At 40.0% G+C, this 17,252-nt stretch overlaps 1 protein-coding gene across 1 annotated transcript in view; it reads left to right on the forward strand.

Moving 5' to 3' along the window:
* The window catches only part of SVEP1 (sushi, von Willebrand factor type A, EGF and pentraxin domain containing 1), a 183,517-nt gene that overhangs the window by 156,463 nt on the left and 9,802 nt on the right, over positions 1-17,252 (forward strand). Inside the window, 8 exon segments of the mRNA XM_032636134.1 lie at positions 2,234-2,297; positions 3,675-3,848; positions 7,528-7,544; positions 7,547-7,706; positions 11,625-11,795; positions 15,183-15,265; positions 15,267-15,279; positions 17,072-17,167. Of these exon segments, the coding sequence (XP_032492025.1) occupies positions 2,234-2,297; positions 3,675-3,848; positions 7,528-7,544; positions 7,547-7,706; positions 11,625-11,795; positions 15,183-15,265; positions 15,267-15,279; positions 17,072-17,167 (778 nt within the window).

Genomic DNA, 17,252 nt, shown 5'->3' on the forward strand with positions numbered 1-17,252 from the left:
TAAAAAAATATCACTACAGGCAACTGAGGAATAAATCAAAATAACTCAAAAATGAGATAGTCATGTTCTAAAATCACTGGTAGTGAGCAATAAAGTGGTATCTATGATTCTAAAACTTACTATAACTATCTAACTTAATTGTTGATTAAAGATACATTATGTCAAAAATAGTAACTTGATGCTAATCTGTATCTAAAACTCCAGATAAAAAACAAAACAAAAGCAAGATAAGTAAAGGGATAGAGAGAGAAAAAGAAAGAAGGAAAAGCATGATAAAATTTGCAACTTACTAAGGAGGGAACCAACAGATGGTGTTTGATTTTTTTTTTTTTACAGCAATAATTACAGAAAATAGAGTTGAGTTTTTATTGGAACAAAAATTGACATAATTGAAACAGAATATTATGTGAATTATTGGAAGAAAAAGGAAAATATCTTAGTGGGAAAAATGCTAACCTGTTGACTAAAATTAGCTACTTGAGTGTAGTCCACTCTGGAAGTACCCAAATAGGGAGCTGGCTTTGATGGCTTGTCATATACTTCCTCAAAAGTAATAAAGAGGGCTTCCCTGGTGGCACAGTGGTTGAGAGTCCACCTGCTGATGCAGGGGACACAGGTTCATGCCCCGGTCTGGGAAGATCCCACATGCCGGGGAGCGGCTGGGCCTGTGAGCCATGGCCGCTGAGCCTGCGCATCCGGAACCTGTGCTCCGCAACGGGAGAGGCCACAGCAGCGAGAGGCCTGCGTACCGCAAAAAAAAAAAAAAGTAATAAAGAATAATTCACAAACTAGAATAGTATATTTTCCTGTGCATACATAAGTATATAAACACAACAAAAGTACAGCAAATGTTAACAGGGTTTATCTCTGAATGAAGAATCCTAGAATCCTTTGTACTTTTCTTTCATGTTTTCCAACCTTTCTGTAGTCAAAACATATTATTTTTTCAATAAGAAGAAAATAATGAATATATATATTTTTTAAATTTAATTTTATCGGTTCAGTTATTTTCTTGGAAAGTCAGGAGAGTATCCTTCCATCAAAGTCAATGGATTTTTTATACGTAAAGATGTGTCAGTAATTAAACTGATAGCTCAAAGTAAATACCTTTGAATAGAAGATTAAGGATAAAAGACATCAGTCAATCAGATAAAAACCAAAGTAGAGGTGATTGCTCCTTTTCAGGCATCTTGCTAATTTAGAACACAGCTTCAAGAGGATATGTATCCAAAGAGCTCTGAGGATTGAAAAGCCATGAGACAAAATCCATGTGCTAAGGTTCATATACTTGACTTAGGGTCAAGCCCCTTAATACATTACTTGGAACCTAATCTTTTAACATATAATGTTAGAGAATTTTATTTATCTTATTATTCCATAGTAAATTAGGAATTTAAAACACGGGAAAAGGTTATCATTAGGAACACTGATGATTACAGTAAAAGATAAACAACAAAGAAAGAGGCAGCAAGGTCGCATAAAAATTATATCCAGAAATAAAAACCCAGTAATCTTAGCCTAGCTCAGCCCATAATAACTCTAGGGGGCGCAGACAGCCTGTATAGCCCCCAAGGGCTATGGGATATTGGAAAATATACCAAACGTGCATTGAATAACAACTATAAATGTTTTTTTAAGTAAATTACATTGTTTTTACTCTATTTCTGAAGGCAGGGAAATAAATTTTAGAAAGATTTTTACTCAAAATATTTAAAATTTTACTTGCTCGGGACCTTAATAGGGTAGGTTTATCTTTAATGGATACGTTATATTGTCAAAAAGTCAATCCTGATACCAATAAGATATCTTGACATGTTTCATGTCCAAGGGTATAAATAAACTAATTCACCTTCTTTGCTGTACCTCTCAGGTATTAAAGAATAAATTTAAGTCAAAATATTTTTAAGTATCCTAAGCAAATATACCTCTGACGTTTCAGACACATTCTTCATCAGTCTTTGCTATTGATTATAATTAGTTATCATTTAAACAAAAAGTGAAACCAAGTCTGCACCTTAATTACACTCATCAGCCAGAATACGAATTTTGAGGTAATTTGATGAAAACATTTTTGGAAGTTTAAACCTCCCTCTTAAACTATATTTATTTAATGAATTTATTTAGCATTCCAGTGCCAAGTGTTTCAAGTTCACATCTGAGGTGACTTTGCATTCCCTTAGTTTTTATTATAGAGGTACCATCTTGTCAATGACCTGTGTTCATTGATTCACAGGGGAACAGGAAACGGGTCTGTCAGGAGAACGGACAGTGGAGTGGAGGGGTGGCAACGTGCAAAAGTAAGTCAAATGACACTTAGTCCCCAAAACGATACTAAGGACACAAAATAACAATGTGGCCACATTTTCTTTGTAAGTCATTTTTGTAATTAAAAAAAAAAAAAAAATTGACTCCGTGAACTGCATGAGAACCTTTTACGGGCTTTTGCTCAAGGGCACCAAAGCAATAGAAGGGTGAAACACTGTGGTAGAGATTAATGATTAAACTGCAATAGAGCACAAGATTGCTGACCCTGGAATGGCAAGCATTTTGTTTAGAAACTAGTTAATTATTGAGTTTACCTGACTTTTTATGGGTTTTTCCCCAAAATAATGATAAATTAGAAGGCTTAGAGCTGTTGCCTTGGTAACAGTCCTGGGCAATACTGACATCTTCTTAAAATGATGTTGGTACCACTGTCCAATAAATGAATATTCACACTGTCTGTGGAACTTTCATTAACTCATTGTATGAGAACAGTCAAGTGTATCTAGCAGGATGTGGGTGAATACAGGTGACTCTGTTCCTAGGATATGGCTCATATTACTCCTCTGCCGAAAGACAATGTATGTAAATACAATAGTTACAAACCAATCAAAACGGCAGGCTTAGAAATGTTTTTCTCTTAATAATTCTAGAGGAGTCATCAAATTTTCAAACTAGAAGGGGCCTCTTGAATATATAGTCCAGACCCTTGAGTTGACCAATGAGTGAAAACGGGCTGGGAGAGGGCGATGTGACCTGCCCAGTATCAGAAATCAAGTTAGTGGTGGAGCTAACACTAGGACTTGGGGTACCTGAATCTTTGTTCACTGTTGTTTCAACCATACTGTCTAGTGTAGATTAATCAGTTGATTTTGTATGCAATAGGAATCTTAAGTCTTTTAAGCAATATCATATGGCTGAAATTCAATGGGGAATATGACTTTTTAGTTCTAAAAAAGAACCGTGTGTGCGTGTCTGTGTGTACATAAACACATACATAAACGTTGAGTAACATCTCAAGTCACAGAAAGGCATCATTGGGCATTCCCAGTAATAGCATTTTTTTATCTCAGTTGTTCATTATCAAAAAGTGTGTGAACGTACCTGCAGGGTGAAAGGAGAGGAGAATGAAAAGGAAACACCTATGTCTGCAATAGGAAACTGCTATGGTGTCGGTGAGGGGATTGTTTCCGTTTTGCAGCAGGTTTAATTCAAACTACAATGATAATGGTTTGAATAGTTTCTATCTCTGAAATGCAAGATAGTAAGAAAATGTTCTGTATGGATCCTGTTACTCTGTGGTTTTCTTTTCTTTTTCTTTCTAAATGATTAAATAAGTGATACAAGTTCTTTGCAGAAGGAAAGAGGATTGGGAAAATCACTTAAGATAAAGCTTTTCTTTTTCTTTTTAGAGACCAAGTGTGAAGCTCCACTAGGGTTTCTGAATGGGAAAGCTGAAGTTGAAAACAGTACTGCTGGACCCAGCGTGGTGTATTCCTGCAACAGAGGCTACAGCCTTGAAGGGGCACCCGAGGCCTCCTGCACGGAAAATGGGACTTGGAGCCACCCAGTTCCTCTCTGCAAACGTGTGTGTTGACCTTAGGAGGGGATTAAATCAGATTCAGTCATGGACATATACACACTAACAAACGTAGTAAAGTAGATAGCTAGTGGGCAGCAGCCGCATGGCACAGGGATATTGGCTCGGTGCTTTGTGGCAGCCTGGAGGGGTGGGATAGGGAGGGTGGGAGGGAGGGAGACGCAAGAGGGAAGACATATGGGAACATATGTATATGTATAACTGATTCACTTTGTTATGGGGCAGAAACTAACACACCATTGTAAAGCAATTATACCCCAATAAAGATGTTAAAAAAAAAATCAGATTCAGTTTTCTAATTAGTTTCCCAAATGTCTAAACCATGGTGGAAAATTCACCTATAGGTGAGATTGGCCCAGAGAAAGAAATCTGTGCATATCCAAACCAAATACTATGGGGTATTTTTTTTTAACATCTTTATTGGAATATAATTGCTTTATAATGTTGTGCTAGTTTCTGTTGTATAACAAAGTGAATCAGCTGTATGCATACATATATGCCCATATCCCCTCCCTCTTGTGTCTCCCTCCCACCCTCCCTGTCTCCCTCCCACCCTCCCTGTCCCACCCCTCTAGGTGGTTGAGACCAAGCTGATCTCCCTGTGCTATGCAGCTGCTTCCCACTAGCTATCTATTTTACATTTGGTAGTGTATATATGTCAATATTACTCTCTCACTTCGTCCCAGCCTACCCTTCTCCCTCCCCATGTCCTCAAGTCCATTCTCTACATCTGTGTCTTTATTTCTGTCCTGCCCCTATGTTCATCAGAACCTTTTTTTTTTTTTTTAGATTCCATGTATTTGTGTTAGAATACGGTATTTGTTTTTCTCTTTCTGACTTACTTCATTCTGTATGACAGACTCTAGGTCCATCCACCTCAGTACAAATAACTCAGTTTTGTTTCTTTTTATGGCTGAGTAATATTCCATTGTACGTATGTGCCACATCTTCTTTATCCATTCATCTGTCGATGGACACTTAGGTTGCTTCCATGTCCTGGCTACTGTAAATAGTGCTGCAGTGAACATTGTGGTACATGACTCTTTTTGAATTATGGTTTTCTCAGGGTATATGCCCAGTAGTAGGATTGCTGGGTCATATGGTAGTTCTAGTTTTCATTTTTTTAAGGAACCTCCGTACTGTCCTCCATAGTGGCTGTATCAGTTTACATTCCCACCGATAGTGCAGGAGGGTTCCCTTTTCTTCACACCCTCTCCAGCATTTATTGTTTGTAGATTTTTTGATGATGGCCATTCTGACTGGTGTGAGGTGATACCTCATTTTAGTTTTGATTTGCATTTATCTAATGATTAGTGATGTTGAGCATTCTTTCATGTGTTTGTTGGCAATCTGTATATCTTCTTTGGAGAAATGTGTTTAGGTCTTCTGCCCATTTTTGGATTGGGTTGTTTGAGTTTTGATGTTGAGCTGCATGAACTGCTTGTGTGTTTTGGAGATTAATCCTTTGTCAGCTGCTTCATTTGCAAATAGTTTCTCCCATTCTGAGGGTTGAATTTTCATCTTGTTCGTCTTGTACATGGTTTCCTTTGCTGTGCAAAAGCTTTTAAGTTTCATTAGGCCCCATTTGTTTATTTTGGTTTTTATTTCCATTTCTCTAGGAGGTGGGTCAAAAAGGCTCTTTCTGTGATTTATGTCATAGAGTGTTCTGCCTATGTTTTCCTCTAAGAGTTTTATAGTGTCTGGCCTTACATTTAGGTCTTTAATCCATTTTGAGTTTATTTTTGTGTATGGTGTTAGGGAGTGTTCTAATTTCCTTCTTTTACATGTAGCTGTCCAGTTTTCCCAGCACCATTTATTGAAGAGCCTGTCTTTCCTCCATTGTAGACTCTTGCCTCCTTTATCAAAGATAAGGTGACCATATGTGCGTGGGTTTATCTCTGGTCTTTCTATCCTGTTCCATTGATCTATATTTCTGTTTTTGTGCCAGTACCATACTGTCCTGATTACTGTAGTTTTGTAGTATAGTCTGAAGTCTGGGAGCCTGATTCCTCCAGCTCCGTTTTTCTTTCTAAAGGTTGTTTTGGCTATTCAGGGTCTATTGTGTTTCCATACAAATTGTGAAATTTTTTGTTCTAGTTCTGTGAAAATGGCCGTTGGTAGTTTGAGAGAGATTGCATTGAATCTGTAGATTGCTTTGGGTCATTTTTCATTTTCACAGTGTTGATTCTTCCAATCCAAGAACATGGTATATCTCTCTATCTGTTTGTATCATCTTTAATTTCTTTCATCAGTGTCTTGTAGTTTTCTGCATACAGATCTTTTGTCTCCTTAGCTAGGTTTATTCCTAGGTATTTTATTCTTTTTGTTGCATTGGTAAATGAGAGTGTTTCCTTAATTTCTCTTTCAGATTTTTCGTTGTTAGTGTATAGGAATGCAAGAGATTTCTGTGCATCAATTTTGTATCCTGCTACTCTACCAAATTCATTAATTAGCTCTAGTAGTTTTCTGGTAGCATCTTTAGGATTCCCTATATATAGTATCTTGTCATCTGCAAACAGCGACAGTTTTACTTCTTTTCTGATTTGGATTCCTTTTATTTCTTTTTCTTCTCTAATTGCTGTGGCTAAAACTTCCAAAACTATGTTGAATAATAGTGGTGAGAGTGGGCAACCTTGTCTTTTTCCTGATCTTAGAGGAAATGTTTTCAGTTTTTCACCATTGAGAATGATGTTTGCTGTGGGTTTGTCGTATATGGCCTTTATTATGTTGAGGTAGGTTCCCTGTATGCCTAGTTTCTGGAGAGTTTTTATCATAAATGGGTGTTGAATTTTGTTAAAAGCTTTTTCTGCATCTGTTGAGATGATCACATGGTTTTCCTCCTTCAGTTTGTTAATGTGGTGTATCACATGGATTGATTTACGTATATTGAAGAATCCTTGCATTCCTGGGATAAACCCCACTTGATCATGGTGTATGATCCTTTTAATGTGTTGTTGGATGCTGTTTGCTAGTATTTTGTTGAGGATTTTGGCATCTATGTTCATCAGTGCTATTGGCCTGTAGTTTTTCTTTTTTTTTTTTTTTTTTTTTTTTTTTTCTTTACGCGGGCCTCTCACTGCTGTGGCCTCTCCCGCTGCAGAGCACAGGCTCCGGACGCGCAGGCCCAGCGGCCATGGCCCACGGGCCCAGCCGCTCCGCGGCACGTGGGATCCTCCCGGACCGGGGAACGAACCCGTGTCCCCTGCATCGGCAGGCGGACCCTCAACCACTGCGCCACCAGGGAAGCCCCTGTAGTTTTCTTTTTTTGTGACATCTTTGTCCGGTTTTGGTATCAGGGTGATGGTGTGAAGTTCTGTATTTTTTTTTTTTTTTTTTTTTGCTGTACGCGGGCCTCTCACTGTCGTGGCCTCTCCCATTGCGGAGCACAGGCTCCGGACGCGCAGGCCCAGCGGCCATGGCTCACGGGCCCAGCCGCTCCGCGGCACGTGGGATCCTCCCAGACCGGGGCACGAACCCGTGTCCCCTGCATCAGCAGGCGGACCCTCAACCACTGCGCCACCAGGGAAGCCCAAGTTCTGTATTTTTAAGCCTTATATTATCATTACTGAGAACCCAGCTCCAGCAGGGCTAATGCTCTGCCTTCAAAGAAACAAACTCAGAAAAGAGGGAAAATACCAGTACACATTTTCTTTTATTTTTAACAGCAAATCCATGCCCCTGTCCCCTTTTGTGATCCCTGAGAATGCTGTGCTTTCTGAAAAGGAGTTTTATGTCGATCAGAACGTATCTATCAAGTGTAGGGAAGGCTTCCTGCTCCAGGGCCAAAGCATCATCACCTGCAACCCTGACGAGACATGGACACAGACAAGTGCCAGATGTGAAAGTAAGTCAACACATGGGATCCAGTGAATTTCATTAGTGGAAGTGTTTTCTCATCTTGGGAGATTATTTTCAATCAGGCAACTTACATGTAGATATTTAGAACTCTGTCTTATCATGGTCATCAACTTCTGTCTTGCTACTTAAAAAAAATTTTTTTTTTAATTTAAAATCCAAACATAAAAACACAGTCCAGAACTAGACTAAAACCTACCTGACCAGAATTTACTGAACAGATCTACAAAACGTGCTCTTCTAAGAGTGAGCAGGATATTAAATCTAAAATACCTTTTTTTCTTCACGCTGTCAGAGTCCCCAAACTCTCCTTTAATGGACTATGCATGATTTGCAATACAAAAATTATTTCACCGTGGTTCTCCAGCTTGAGTGGATATCAGAACCACCTAGAGGGCTTGTTAAAAACAGATTGCTGGGAGACTTCCCTGGTGGTCCAGTGGTTAAGACTCCGTGCTTCCAATGCAGGGGGCCCGAGTTCAATCCCTGGTCAGGGAACTAGATCCCACATGCTGCAACTAAGACCTGGTGCAGCACGCATGCATGCATACATATGTAAATAAATAAATATTTAAAAAAATTTTTAAAAAGCAGATTGCTGGGCCCATCCTAGAGCGTCTGATTCAATAGGTCTGGAGTGAGGCCTGAGAATTTGCATCTTAACAGTTTCCCAGATGTTGCTGATGGCAATACTGCTGGTGCTGGAACCACAACTGGAAAACCTCTGGGCTAGCACCATGCTGATACCTAACACACAGTCTGGCAGCATCTCTTGTTGCCTTGTGATAACTCTTGACATTATTCTGCTTTTTTTAAATATTTTAATTTACATAAGGTTTTGCTTTTTTTTTTCTTTTATTGAAGTATAGTAGATATACAATGTTGTGTTAGTTTCGGGTGGACAGCAAACTGATTCAGTTACAAATATCTATATATATATATATTCTTCTTCAGATTCTTTTCCAGTATAGGTTATTACAAGATATTGAATATAGTACCCTGTGCTACTTTATATATAGTAGTGTGTATCTGTTAATCCCAAATTCCTAAGTTTTCCCTCCCCCTCCTTTCCCTTTAGTAACCATAAGATTGTTTTATATGTCTGTGGGTCTGTTTCTGTTTTATAAATAAGTTCACTTGTATCATTTCTTAGATTCCACATATAAGCGATATCATATGATATTTGTCTTTCTCTGTCTGACTTAGCTTCACTTAGGGTGATAATCTCTAGTGCTGCAAAAGGCATTATTTCATTCTTTTTTATAGAATTCTTGACATTTCTTAACACACATAAAGCATCTTTCCTGCCCAATATCCTGCCCTCCTTTGTGGTCCAGGCTACTCCCTCTACAGCAGTCAACTAACAAATATTCATCGAGTCTAACCAAATGTGCGGTAATGGGCTACATAGTATAAAACTATGTTATGCCTACAGTGGTCTTCATCTTCGGAACACTTGCACTTTAATTAATGAGATTAAAAACGTGTATATGGGGGCTTTCCTGGTGGCGCAGTGGTTGAGAGTCCGCCTGCTGATGCAGGAGACATGGGTTCGTTCCCCGGTCCGGGAAGATCCCACAGGCCGCAGAGCAGCTTATGCCCGTGAGCCATGGCCGCTGAGCCGGTGCATCCGGAGCCTGTGCTCCGCAACGGGAAAGGCCACAACAGTGAGAGGCCCCTGTACCGCAAAAAAAAAAAAAATGTGCTTATGAAGGCAATGGGGATTCTGAAATCAGAGAAAACCTGGGTTTGAGTTCTGTCCTCAAAACTTTCTAATTCTAAACTTATGCTAGTGCCCTAACTTCTCTGAACTTTGGAGTTCTCATTTGTAAATAGCACCAATAATTCCTGTCTTACAGGTTTGTTTTGAAAAATGAGTTGGTATATATTTGTGATATGTCCTGATAGGAAGAGCTGTAAAGTAGCCCCAAATCCTTGACTTTTCAGCTAGCAGCCTACTGCAGCATTAGAATTTTGATTTTACTCCAGAAAAGTGTGTATCATACTTTTAGCTGGGATTTGGGTCCCAACTCCTTATGAAATCTACCCCTAGTCAAGTGAGAAGAACTAAGTATGTATAAGCCTTGACTGTCTAGGCTCCTTTAAAGCCATCAGCCTGAACTAAAGCAGGCCAAGTGGCCCGATTCTGCCCACATATCCTCACGTTGGCCTTAGCTCCCGGAGACTTACCACTCAGGGGACTGGAAGCGAGAGCCAGGAGAGACATGCATTTATTACAAATGTCCCTTCAGTGCATGCTTAATTATTCCTCAGTATTCTTGAGAAGATCCGGGGTTGCCTAGGAGAGGAGACAGTTTCCACAGTTGTTGTCCTCAATCCCTCTTTTGCATTTTCTGTTAGACAGGAAGTCTTTGGCTTAGAACAAATACCCTTCCTGAGGGACCAAAGCAGCCACCTTCCTCATCCTTTTCACCTCATCCTGCTATTTATCACTCCAAATCAGTGATTAAAACTTAGTGTGTATGAGAATCCTCTGGGGAGAGTATGTAAGATGCAGACTCAAAAGCTAGAAAGCCCAGAAGTTTGCATTTTTAATAAGAACCCAAGCTGATTCCCACATAGGTGGCCTGAAATCTGTGCTTTGACAACCACGTCTGTGAACCGTCAAGCTCACTGGTATCTTTTTACATGCTGTTCCCCCAACCTGGAAGCAACAGTCCTCTGATCCACTCAAGCTTTATGGCCTGGTCCAAAGGCCACTGTCGTTGTGATTCATACCCTGACAATCCTAAGGATAATTAGTTACATTCACCTCAATTTTTCTACGGTATGGCATCCGGACCTCTAATATAGCTCTTTTTAAGTTGTACGACAGTATTTCTTTGTCTATCTTCACCCATTTGTCTGAGCAAAGGTACAGCATTTTCTCCATTTATTTCTTTCCAGTTTCTGGTACACAGTATGCATTGATACATATTGGATATCTGACTGATTGAATTAATGTTTTTAACTACCTTAGAAGGAAAAGAAAATTTAGAAGAATCAGACAAATTGATCATCCCCTCTGGCAAGATTTTAATAGCATTATGACCACAAAGTGACCTTTTAGAAGCCAGTTCATGAAGACTCGTCTAAAAGTTAGCCTTATACAAACTGGATACTAATGAGAGTCCTGACTCCAATCCAGTCCTTGTCTTGTGAGACACCACAGAAAAACTCTAGTTATCTAGTTTATTCTCTTGTAAAGTTCTCAAAGCAAAATTAGTTATAAACATTTTTATTTAAATTTTCAGTACATGCGCTTTTAAAAGAGAGGATTCTCCTTCAAGCTTACACTTTCCAAAAGAAGAGAGTCACTGCTTTACTGTCTTGGAAAGAGGGAAACTAATGTGAAAACTTGAATTTCATAAACCTCATCAAGCTGTGTAAATGGAGTATCTTCGGGCTAGAGACAGTATTCATTCATTTACTCATTTTTCAAACATGTATCGAGAGCCCATTGTACGCCAGGCACTGTTCTAGGCACTAATAAAACAGCCATGATGGAATCTGCAGTACTACAATTCATGATCTTTACTCTAAAGTGATAGACTATAAATAATCCCCATGCTTCTTCTCTTCTTATTTGACAAGCGTGCTGCATTGAAGTTCTTATACCTCTTTGGCGAGGTACAAGAAGGCAAGACTTAATTGCCTTGAGTATAAAATAGCTCAGCTTCAACATGTGAATCAGAAGACAAAATCTTTGATTGTACCTCTAATTTTTCTAGAGAGCAGCAGGTGATGCTTTTAGTTTCTGGTATCTTTTAGATATTATGTAGGTGAAAAGGTTACCTTTATGTATTTTGTCTTTCCTCTTTAAGTCTTAGAGGTGAAACTGTGTCCTCTCCCAACCACTGGCTGGGTTAGTAGCACAAGCTTAATTATGTTTTTGGTTTTCCTATAGAAATCTCATGTGGTCCACCAACTCACGTAGAAAATGCAATTGCCCGAGGTGTACATTATCAGTATGGGGACATGATCACCTACTCGTGTTACAGTGGATACGTGTTGGAGGGTTCCCTGAGGAGTGTTTGCTTAGAGAATGGAACCTGGACATCACCTCCTGTCTGCAGAGGTAAGGAAATATTTGAATGGTTAGTTCTTACTGAAGCTGTAGGAAAACGTATATGGCAGTCTGTGGCCAACAACTAGTATGCACGCTATTTTATCTTTCCTTGGCTTTCAGTCTTCTTTTAACGTGTGTCATTTTCCTTAACTTTATGAGTTTGATTTTTGAAGGCTTGCACACAGACCTCTGGCCCAGCACATGGCCCCTGTCTGAATCAATCATGGCTCCTTACGCAAGTCTTCTCTCCAAATCTTGGAAGTGTTCTCCAGCTGCTAAGGGGAGCTGTGTCATGTCTGGGCCATGAGGGCACCTCCTGGACACTCAGGTGTTTCAACACAGATTCCAGTTCTACTCGTCCATCCTGAGCAGACTCCTGAGCCCCATAAGGGATGAGGCAGCCCACCCAGAGGGCAGAGTATGAGACAAGAGGTACTGGGTGGCCCCAAGGAAGCAGAGCCCACCACTTGGTCTCCGTGGACATGCCGGGGGCTGGTGGCGAGCATTCCATGTTTACACGAGCTGTCTCTTTACTTGCTGGATTGAATTTGCAAACCTAAGGATGAATTTTGTGAGTGCATTCAATAATATCTTCTCGGGGACTTCCCTGGTGGTGCAGTGGTTAAGAATCTGCCTGCCGATGCAGGGGACACAGGTTCGAGCCCTGGTCCAGGAAGATTCCCACATGCCATGGAGCAACTAAGCCCGTGAGCCACAACTACCGAGCCCGCAAGCCACAACTACTGAGCCTGCACGTGCCTAGAGCCCAGGCCCCACAACAAGAGAAGCCACCGCAATGAGAAGCCCGCACACTGCAACGAAGAGTAGCCCCCACTCGCCACAACTAGAGAAAGCCTGTGTGCAGCAACAAAGACCCAACGCAGCCAAAAATAAATAAATAAATAAAACTTAAAAAAAATAATAATAATATCTTCTCGGTGGGGGGAGGTTTCTATGTTGAAAATTCTGCAAAATGGAATGAGGTAGATAATGAGACATCCTAGTATGTCCTTCTAAAACTTACATTTCTCTAATAAGATAGGCTACTTTTTTTTACAAATCATAATAATTATTCCATTCATTCTACAAATACTAAAAGTGAGGAATTCTGCTACTGAACAAGACAGACATTACCAAGGAACTAAAAGAATAATCAGGTTGTTAGATGGGGTTGTCCACATGGCCATGAGGACAGTGGTCAGATTTGGATTTGGGGTGAAAAAAGGCCAAAGTCTTTTTTTATTATTTTATTGTTGATTTTTCAATTTTATAGTTGATTTACAATACTTTGTTAGTTTCAGGTGTACAGCAAAGTGATTCGGATATATATTCTTTTCCAGATTCTTTTCCATTATAGGTTATTATAAGATATTGAGGGAATTCCCTGCCGATCCAGTGGTTAGGACTCTGCACTTTCACTGCCGAGGGCCTGGGTTCAATATCTGGTTGGCAAACTAAGATCCCGCAAGCCCACATGGTGCGGCCCCCTGCCAAAAAAAAAAAAAAAAGATATTGAATATAGTTCCCTATGCTATACAATAAATCCTTTTTATTTATTTTATATATAGTATTGTTTATCTGTTAGTCCCATACTCCTCCTCCTTTCCCCTTTGGTAACCATAATTTTGTTTTCTTTATCTGTGAGTCTTTTTCTGTTTTGTAAATAAGTTCATTTGTATTATTTTTTAGTTTCCACATATAAGTGATATCATATAATATTTGTCTTTCTCTGACGTACTTCACTTAGTATGATAATCTCTAGGTCCATCCATGTTGCTGCAAATGGCAATATTTCATTCTTCTTTATGGCTGAGTAATATTCCATTGTGTGTGTGTGTGTGTGTGTGTGTGTGTGTGTGTGTGTGTGTGTGCGTGTGCGTGCATATATATATGGACACTTAGGTTGATGGACACTTAGGTTGCTTCTTGGCTATTGTCTGTTGTCTGCTATTAGCTATTGGCTATTAGCAGCTATTGTCTGCTAATAGCTATTGGCCATTGTCTGCTAAGAACACTGGGGTGCGTGTATCCTTTTGTATTACAGTTTTTGTCTTTTTTGGATGTATGCCCAGGAGTAGGAATGCTGGATCATACGGTAACTAATATGGTAACTTTTAAAAATGTTTTAAGGGACCTCCATACTCTTTTCCTTAGTGGCTGTACCAATTTACATTCCCACCAACAGTGTAGGAGGGTTTTCTCCACACCCTGTCCAGCGTTTATTATTTGTAGACTTTTTGATGATGGCCATTCTGACCAGTGTGAGGTGATAACTCGTTGTAGTTTTGGTTTGCATTTCTCTAATAACTAGTGATGTTGAGCATCTTTTCATGTGCCTGTTGGCCATCTGTGTGTCTTCTTTGGAGAAATGTCTATTTAGGTCTTCTGCCCATTTTTAAATTAGGTTGTTGGTTTTTTTGATATTGAGTTGTATGGGCTGTTTGTATATTTTGGAAATTAAGCTCTTGTCAGTAGCATCATTTGCAAATATTTTCTCCCAGCCCATAGGTTGTCTTTTCATTTTGCTTATGGTTTCCTTTGCTATGCAAAAGCTTATAGGTTTGATTAGGTACCATTTGTTTAGTTTTGCTTTTATTTCTTTTGCCTTGGGAAACTGACCTGAGAAAATAGTGCTACAATTTATGTCAGAGAATGTTTTGCTAATGTTCTCTTCTAGGAGTTTTATGGTGTCATGTCTTAAGTCAAAAATGCCAAAGTCTTCAGTGACTTTGGGGGCAGGGAGAATTGAGGAAATCAGTGAGAGAAAGGCATGAGCCTTAAAAGAAGCAAGGGTTATTGCAAGAGAAAGGAGATTAATTGTCTGGAAGAAGCAGTGAGAAATGAGATCACCAACACGTGGGTTGTAAGAGTGTGTGCAAACTCCTCTTCAGAGGGAGGCTGAGGAGGTGGTATCCTCAAGGAATAGCCCAGGTGTCACTTAAAGTCAGAAGTCAAATGAAAGTTGTGTGTTTGTTTACTTGTTGGTTTGTTTCTTCACTTGTTTAAGATAGTGTGAGACAGTGGTATCACCAAAGAGCTACCGGCCATCAAAGGCCTCCTTTGGAAGAGAATTTTCGCATCTTCTAGAAGGGCACTTCCCCTGGTCCAGATCAAAAGAGACTATCTTTTTCTATAAACCGCCTTGTCCCCTCCTGCCCTGAATCCTCAAATTATGAAAACGTTGACAGTTACAGTCTCAGAACTACCCAAGCTTGTTTATGCCCCTCCTGAGCCCCTCATGCTCGTCCCCAACCGAATCTTGAGATTGGGTTTTGTTTCTCTTCCTTAAAACTCGATTTGAGGAAATACCATGAAATGTAAATAATCAGTCCTATTTTCTGACAATCACCCTTCCATAATTCCCTAGATTTATGACTCATTCTGCTTGTTTTCCAGCTGTATGTCGGTTCCCATGTCAGAATGGAGGTATCTGCCAACGCCCAAATGCTTGTTCCTGTCCAGACGGCTGGATGGGGCGTTCTCTGTGAAGAGCGTGAGTCTGCCCTCAAATCTTACTTTGAGTCCCAGTGGTTAGTCTAGAAGTTGCCAACTCAGGGGAGTTACCAGGAGCTGGCTTACTAGTGGCAGAAATTCACTGGCTTAAACCCCATAGCAGACCAGACAGAGGGCCAAGGGCTGATTTACATATGTCCATTTAGTTGCAGAACATCTAGAATATCAGTGATCTTGAAAAATACAGTTATCAAGATCCATCCAAAGCTGTCTTCATCTGCCTCCTGGCACAGATTTCCAAGAATCTTCTGGGAAGGAGCTTATAATAGCGGGTTCCCATAACCGTGGTCTTCCTTTATCTCACTTCTGTTTATGTTCTGTGCCACTCATTGCTACAGTTGGTATAAGTTCATGGCATTGCATAACATTGTACTTTTCAGGTAAGATTTGGAGCCCACCATTAATTAAGTGTAGCTCTTCCCAATTAAGAAAGTAAGGAAAGTTGGTACTCTCATATCTATACAGCACTTGATAAATTAACATAGAATTTCGATCCTCATGGAAATGCATTTAAATTTGAATTTCCAAAAGAATGTAAATGAATAGTTTTAATTTCTTTTAATGTCTAAACTATACTTTGTTTCAATATCTTAAAAAATATATATGTATGGATAAAATGATTTCATGTTTCACTGGGAATGTGTAAATCACATTGAGTCACTAACATGATGGCCATTGGTCTATATCAGTTCTTTTAAAGGCCAGACATTTTATAAGAGATTCTAAAGTGTAACTATTTCAGCTAATCTAGAAAGGAAAATATAGGATGGAAATCAATTTAGGCTGCTAACAGCTCACCAAAGCAAGTGTTCTCACAGTGATTCAGAAAGAAGAGAATTGCATTTTTCCTTCTTCTTCTCTCCAATCCTGCCTTCCCACTTAGGGCTCCCACACATGGCCTGCTATAATGCTAAGGATCCAGAGACTCGGGAAGCATTTACCCTGGGGGTAACAACAGGCTTGGCTTAGTTCACTGAACATGTGCTGTATGCATTAGAGCAGGCCTTCCCAAGCTTTACTGTGCATACAGAACACCTGGGAGACGTTCAATGCAGATTCTGATTTGGTAGATCTGGGTTGGGACCTGAGATTCTGCACTTCTAGCCAAGTCCTACATAATGCCAACGTTTTGGGTTTGAGAACCGTGCTTTGAGTACCAAGCCAGTAGACAGTCTCACTCCTTTGAAACAGACTACGCCTCTTTACAGAACTCAGTAATTTCTAGTAGGAGAAGTGATCTGCCGTGGAGGGTGTAGGGGAGGCCTCATTCAGTCACCATCGGGGCCTCAGCTCCAAGAAAATAAAGGCTGAGCTGTCCCATCACTTACTAATGTGTTGCCAACACCAGTCCACGGAAGAGCTTATCTGACTCCCATTCTCACATTTAATTAAAGGCAAGAAGAGAATCTCGAGGTAGCCAAACCCTCTTAGAGCATTTTATGTAATTTGTAATGGAAACTTGAAACGATAACAAATGGAGAACATTCTGCTTAGTTTGTGAAGAGAAAGCAAAGCACTTAGCAGGCATCGATTACGGTGTGTCCTCTCGGAAAGAGTGCATTTGGCATTAGAGTCATTACATCAGGTAGAGGGTCCAGACTGACTTTCTGGATTGTGTCTTCCCAATGATACTGATTAATAAACAGAGCACATACGGAAGATTATCTAGTGGGTCATCCAAGGTTTTACTCCTCCTGGAAAATGTTTTTTGAACAGTTGAACATATCTGAGTGTGTGTGTTTTGATCAAATCGTTTTGGATCTCCTTTCTAGCAATCTGCATTCTTCCCTGTCTGAACGGCGGTCGCTGTGTGGCACCTTATCAGTGTGACTGTCCATCTGGCTGGACAGGGTCCCGCTGTCACACAGGTAGGCCTCCTCTCATGGTTTGTTTTCTTGGTGACTTGACTCCGTGAAGCCCTAGAGGACACTGATGAGTGCGACTTAGATTCAG

The sequence above is a fragment of the Phocoena sinus genome, chromosome 6 (assembly GCF_008692025.1).
Source record: "Phocoena sinus isolate mPhoSin1 chromosome 6, mPhoSin1.pri, whole genome shotgun sequence".
NCBI classification, from domain to species: Eukaryota; Metazoa; Chordata; class Mammalia; order Artiodactyla; family Phocoenidae; genus Phocoena; species Phocoena sinus.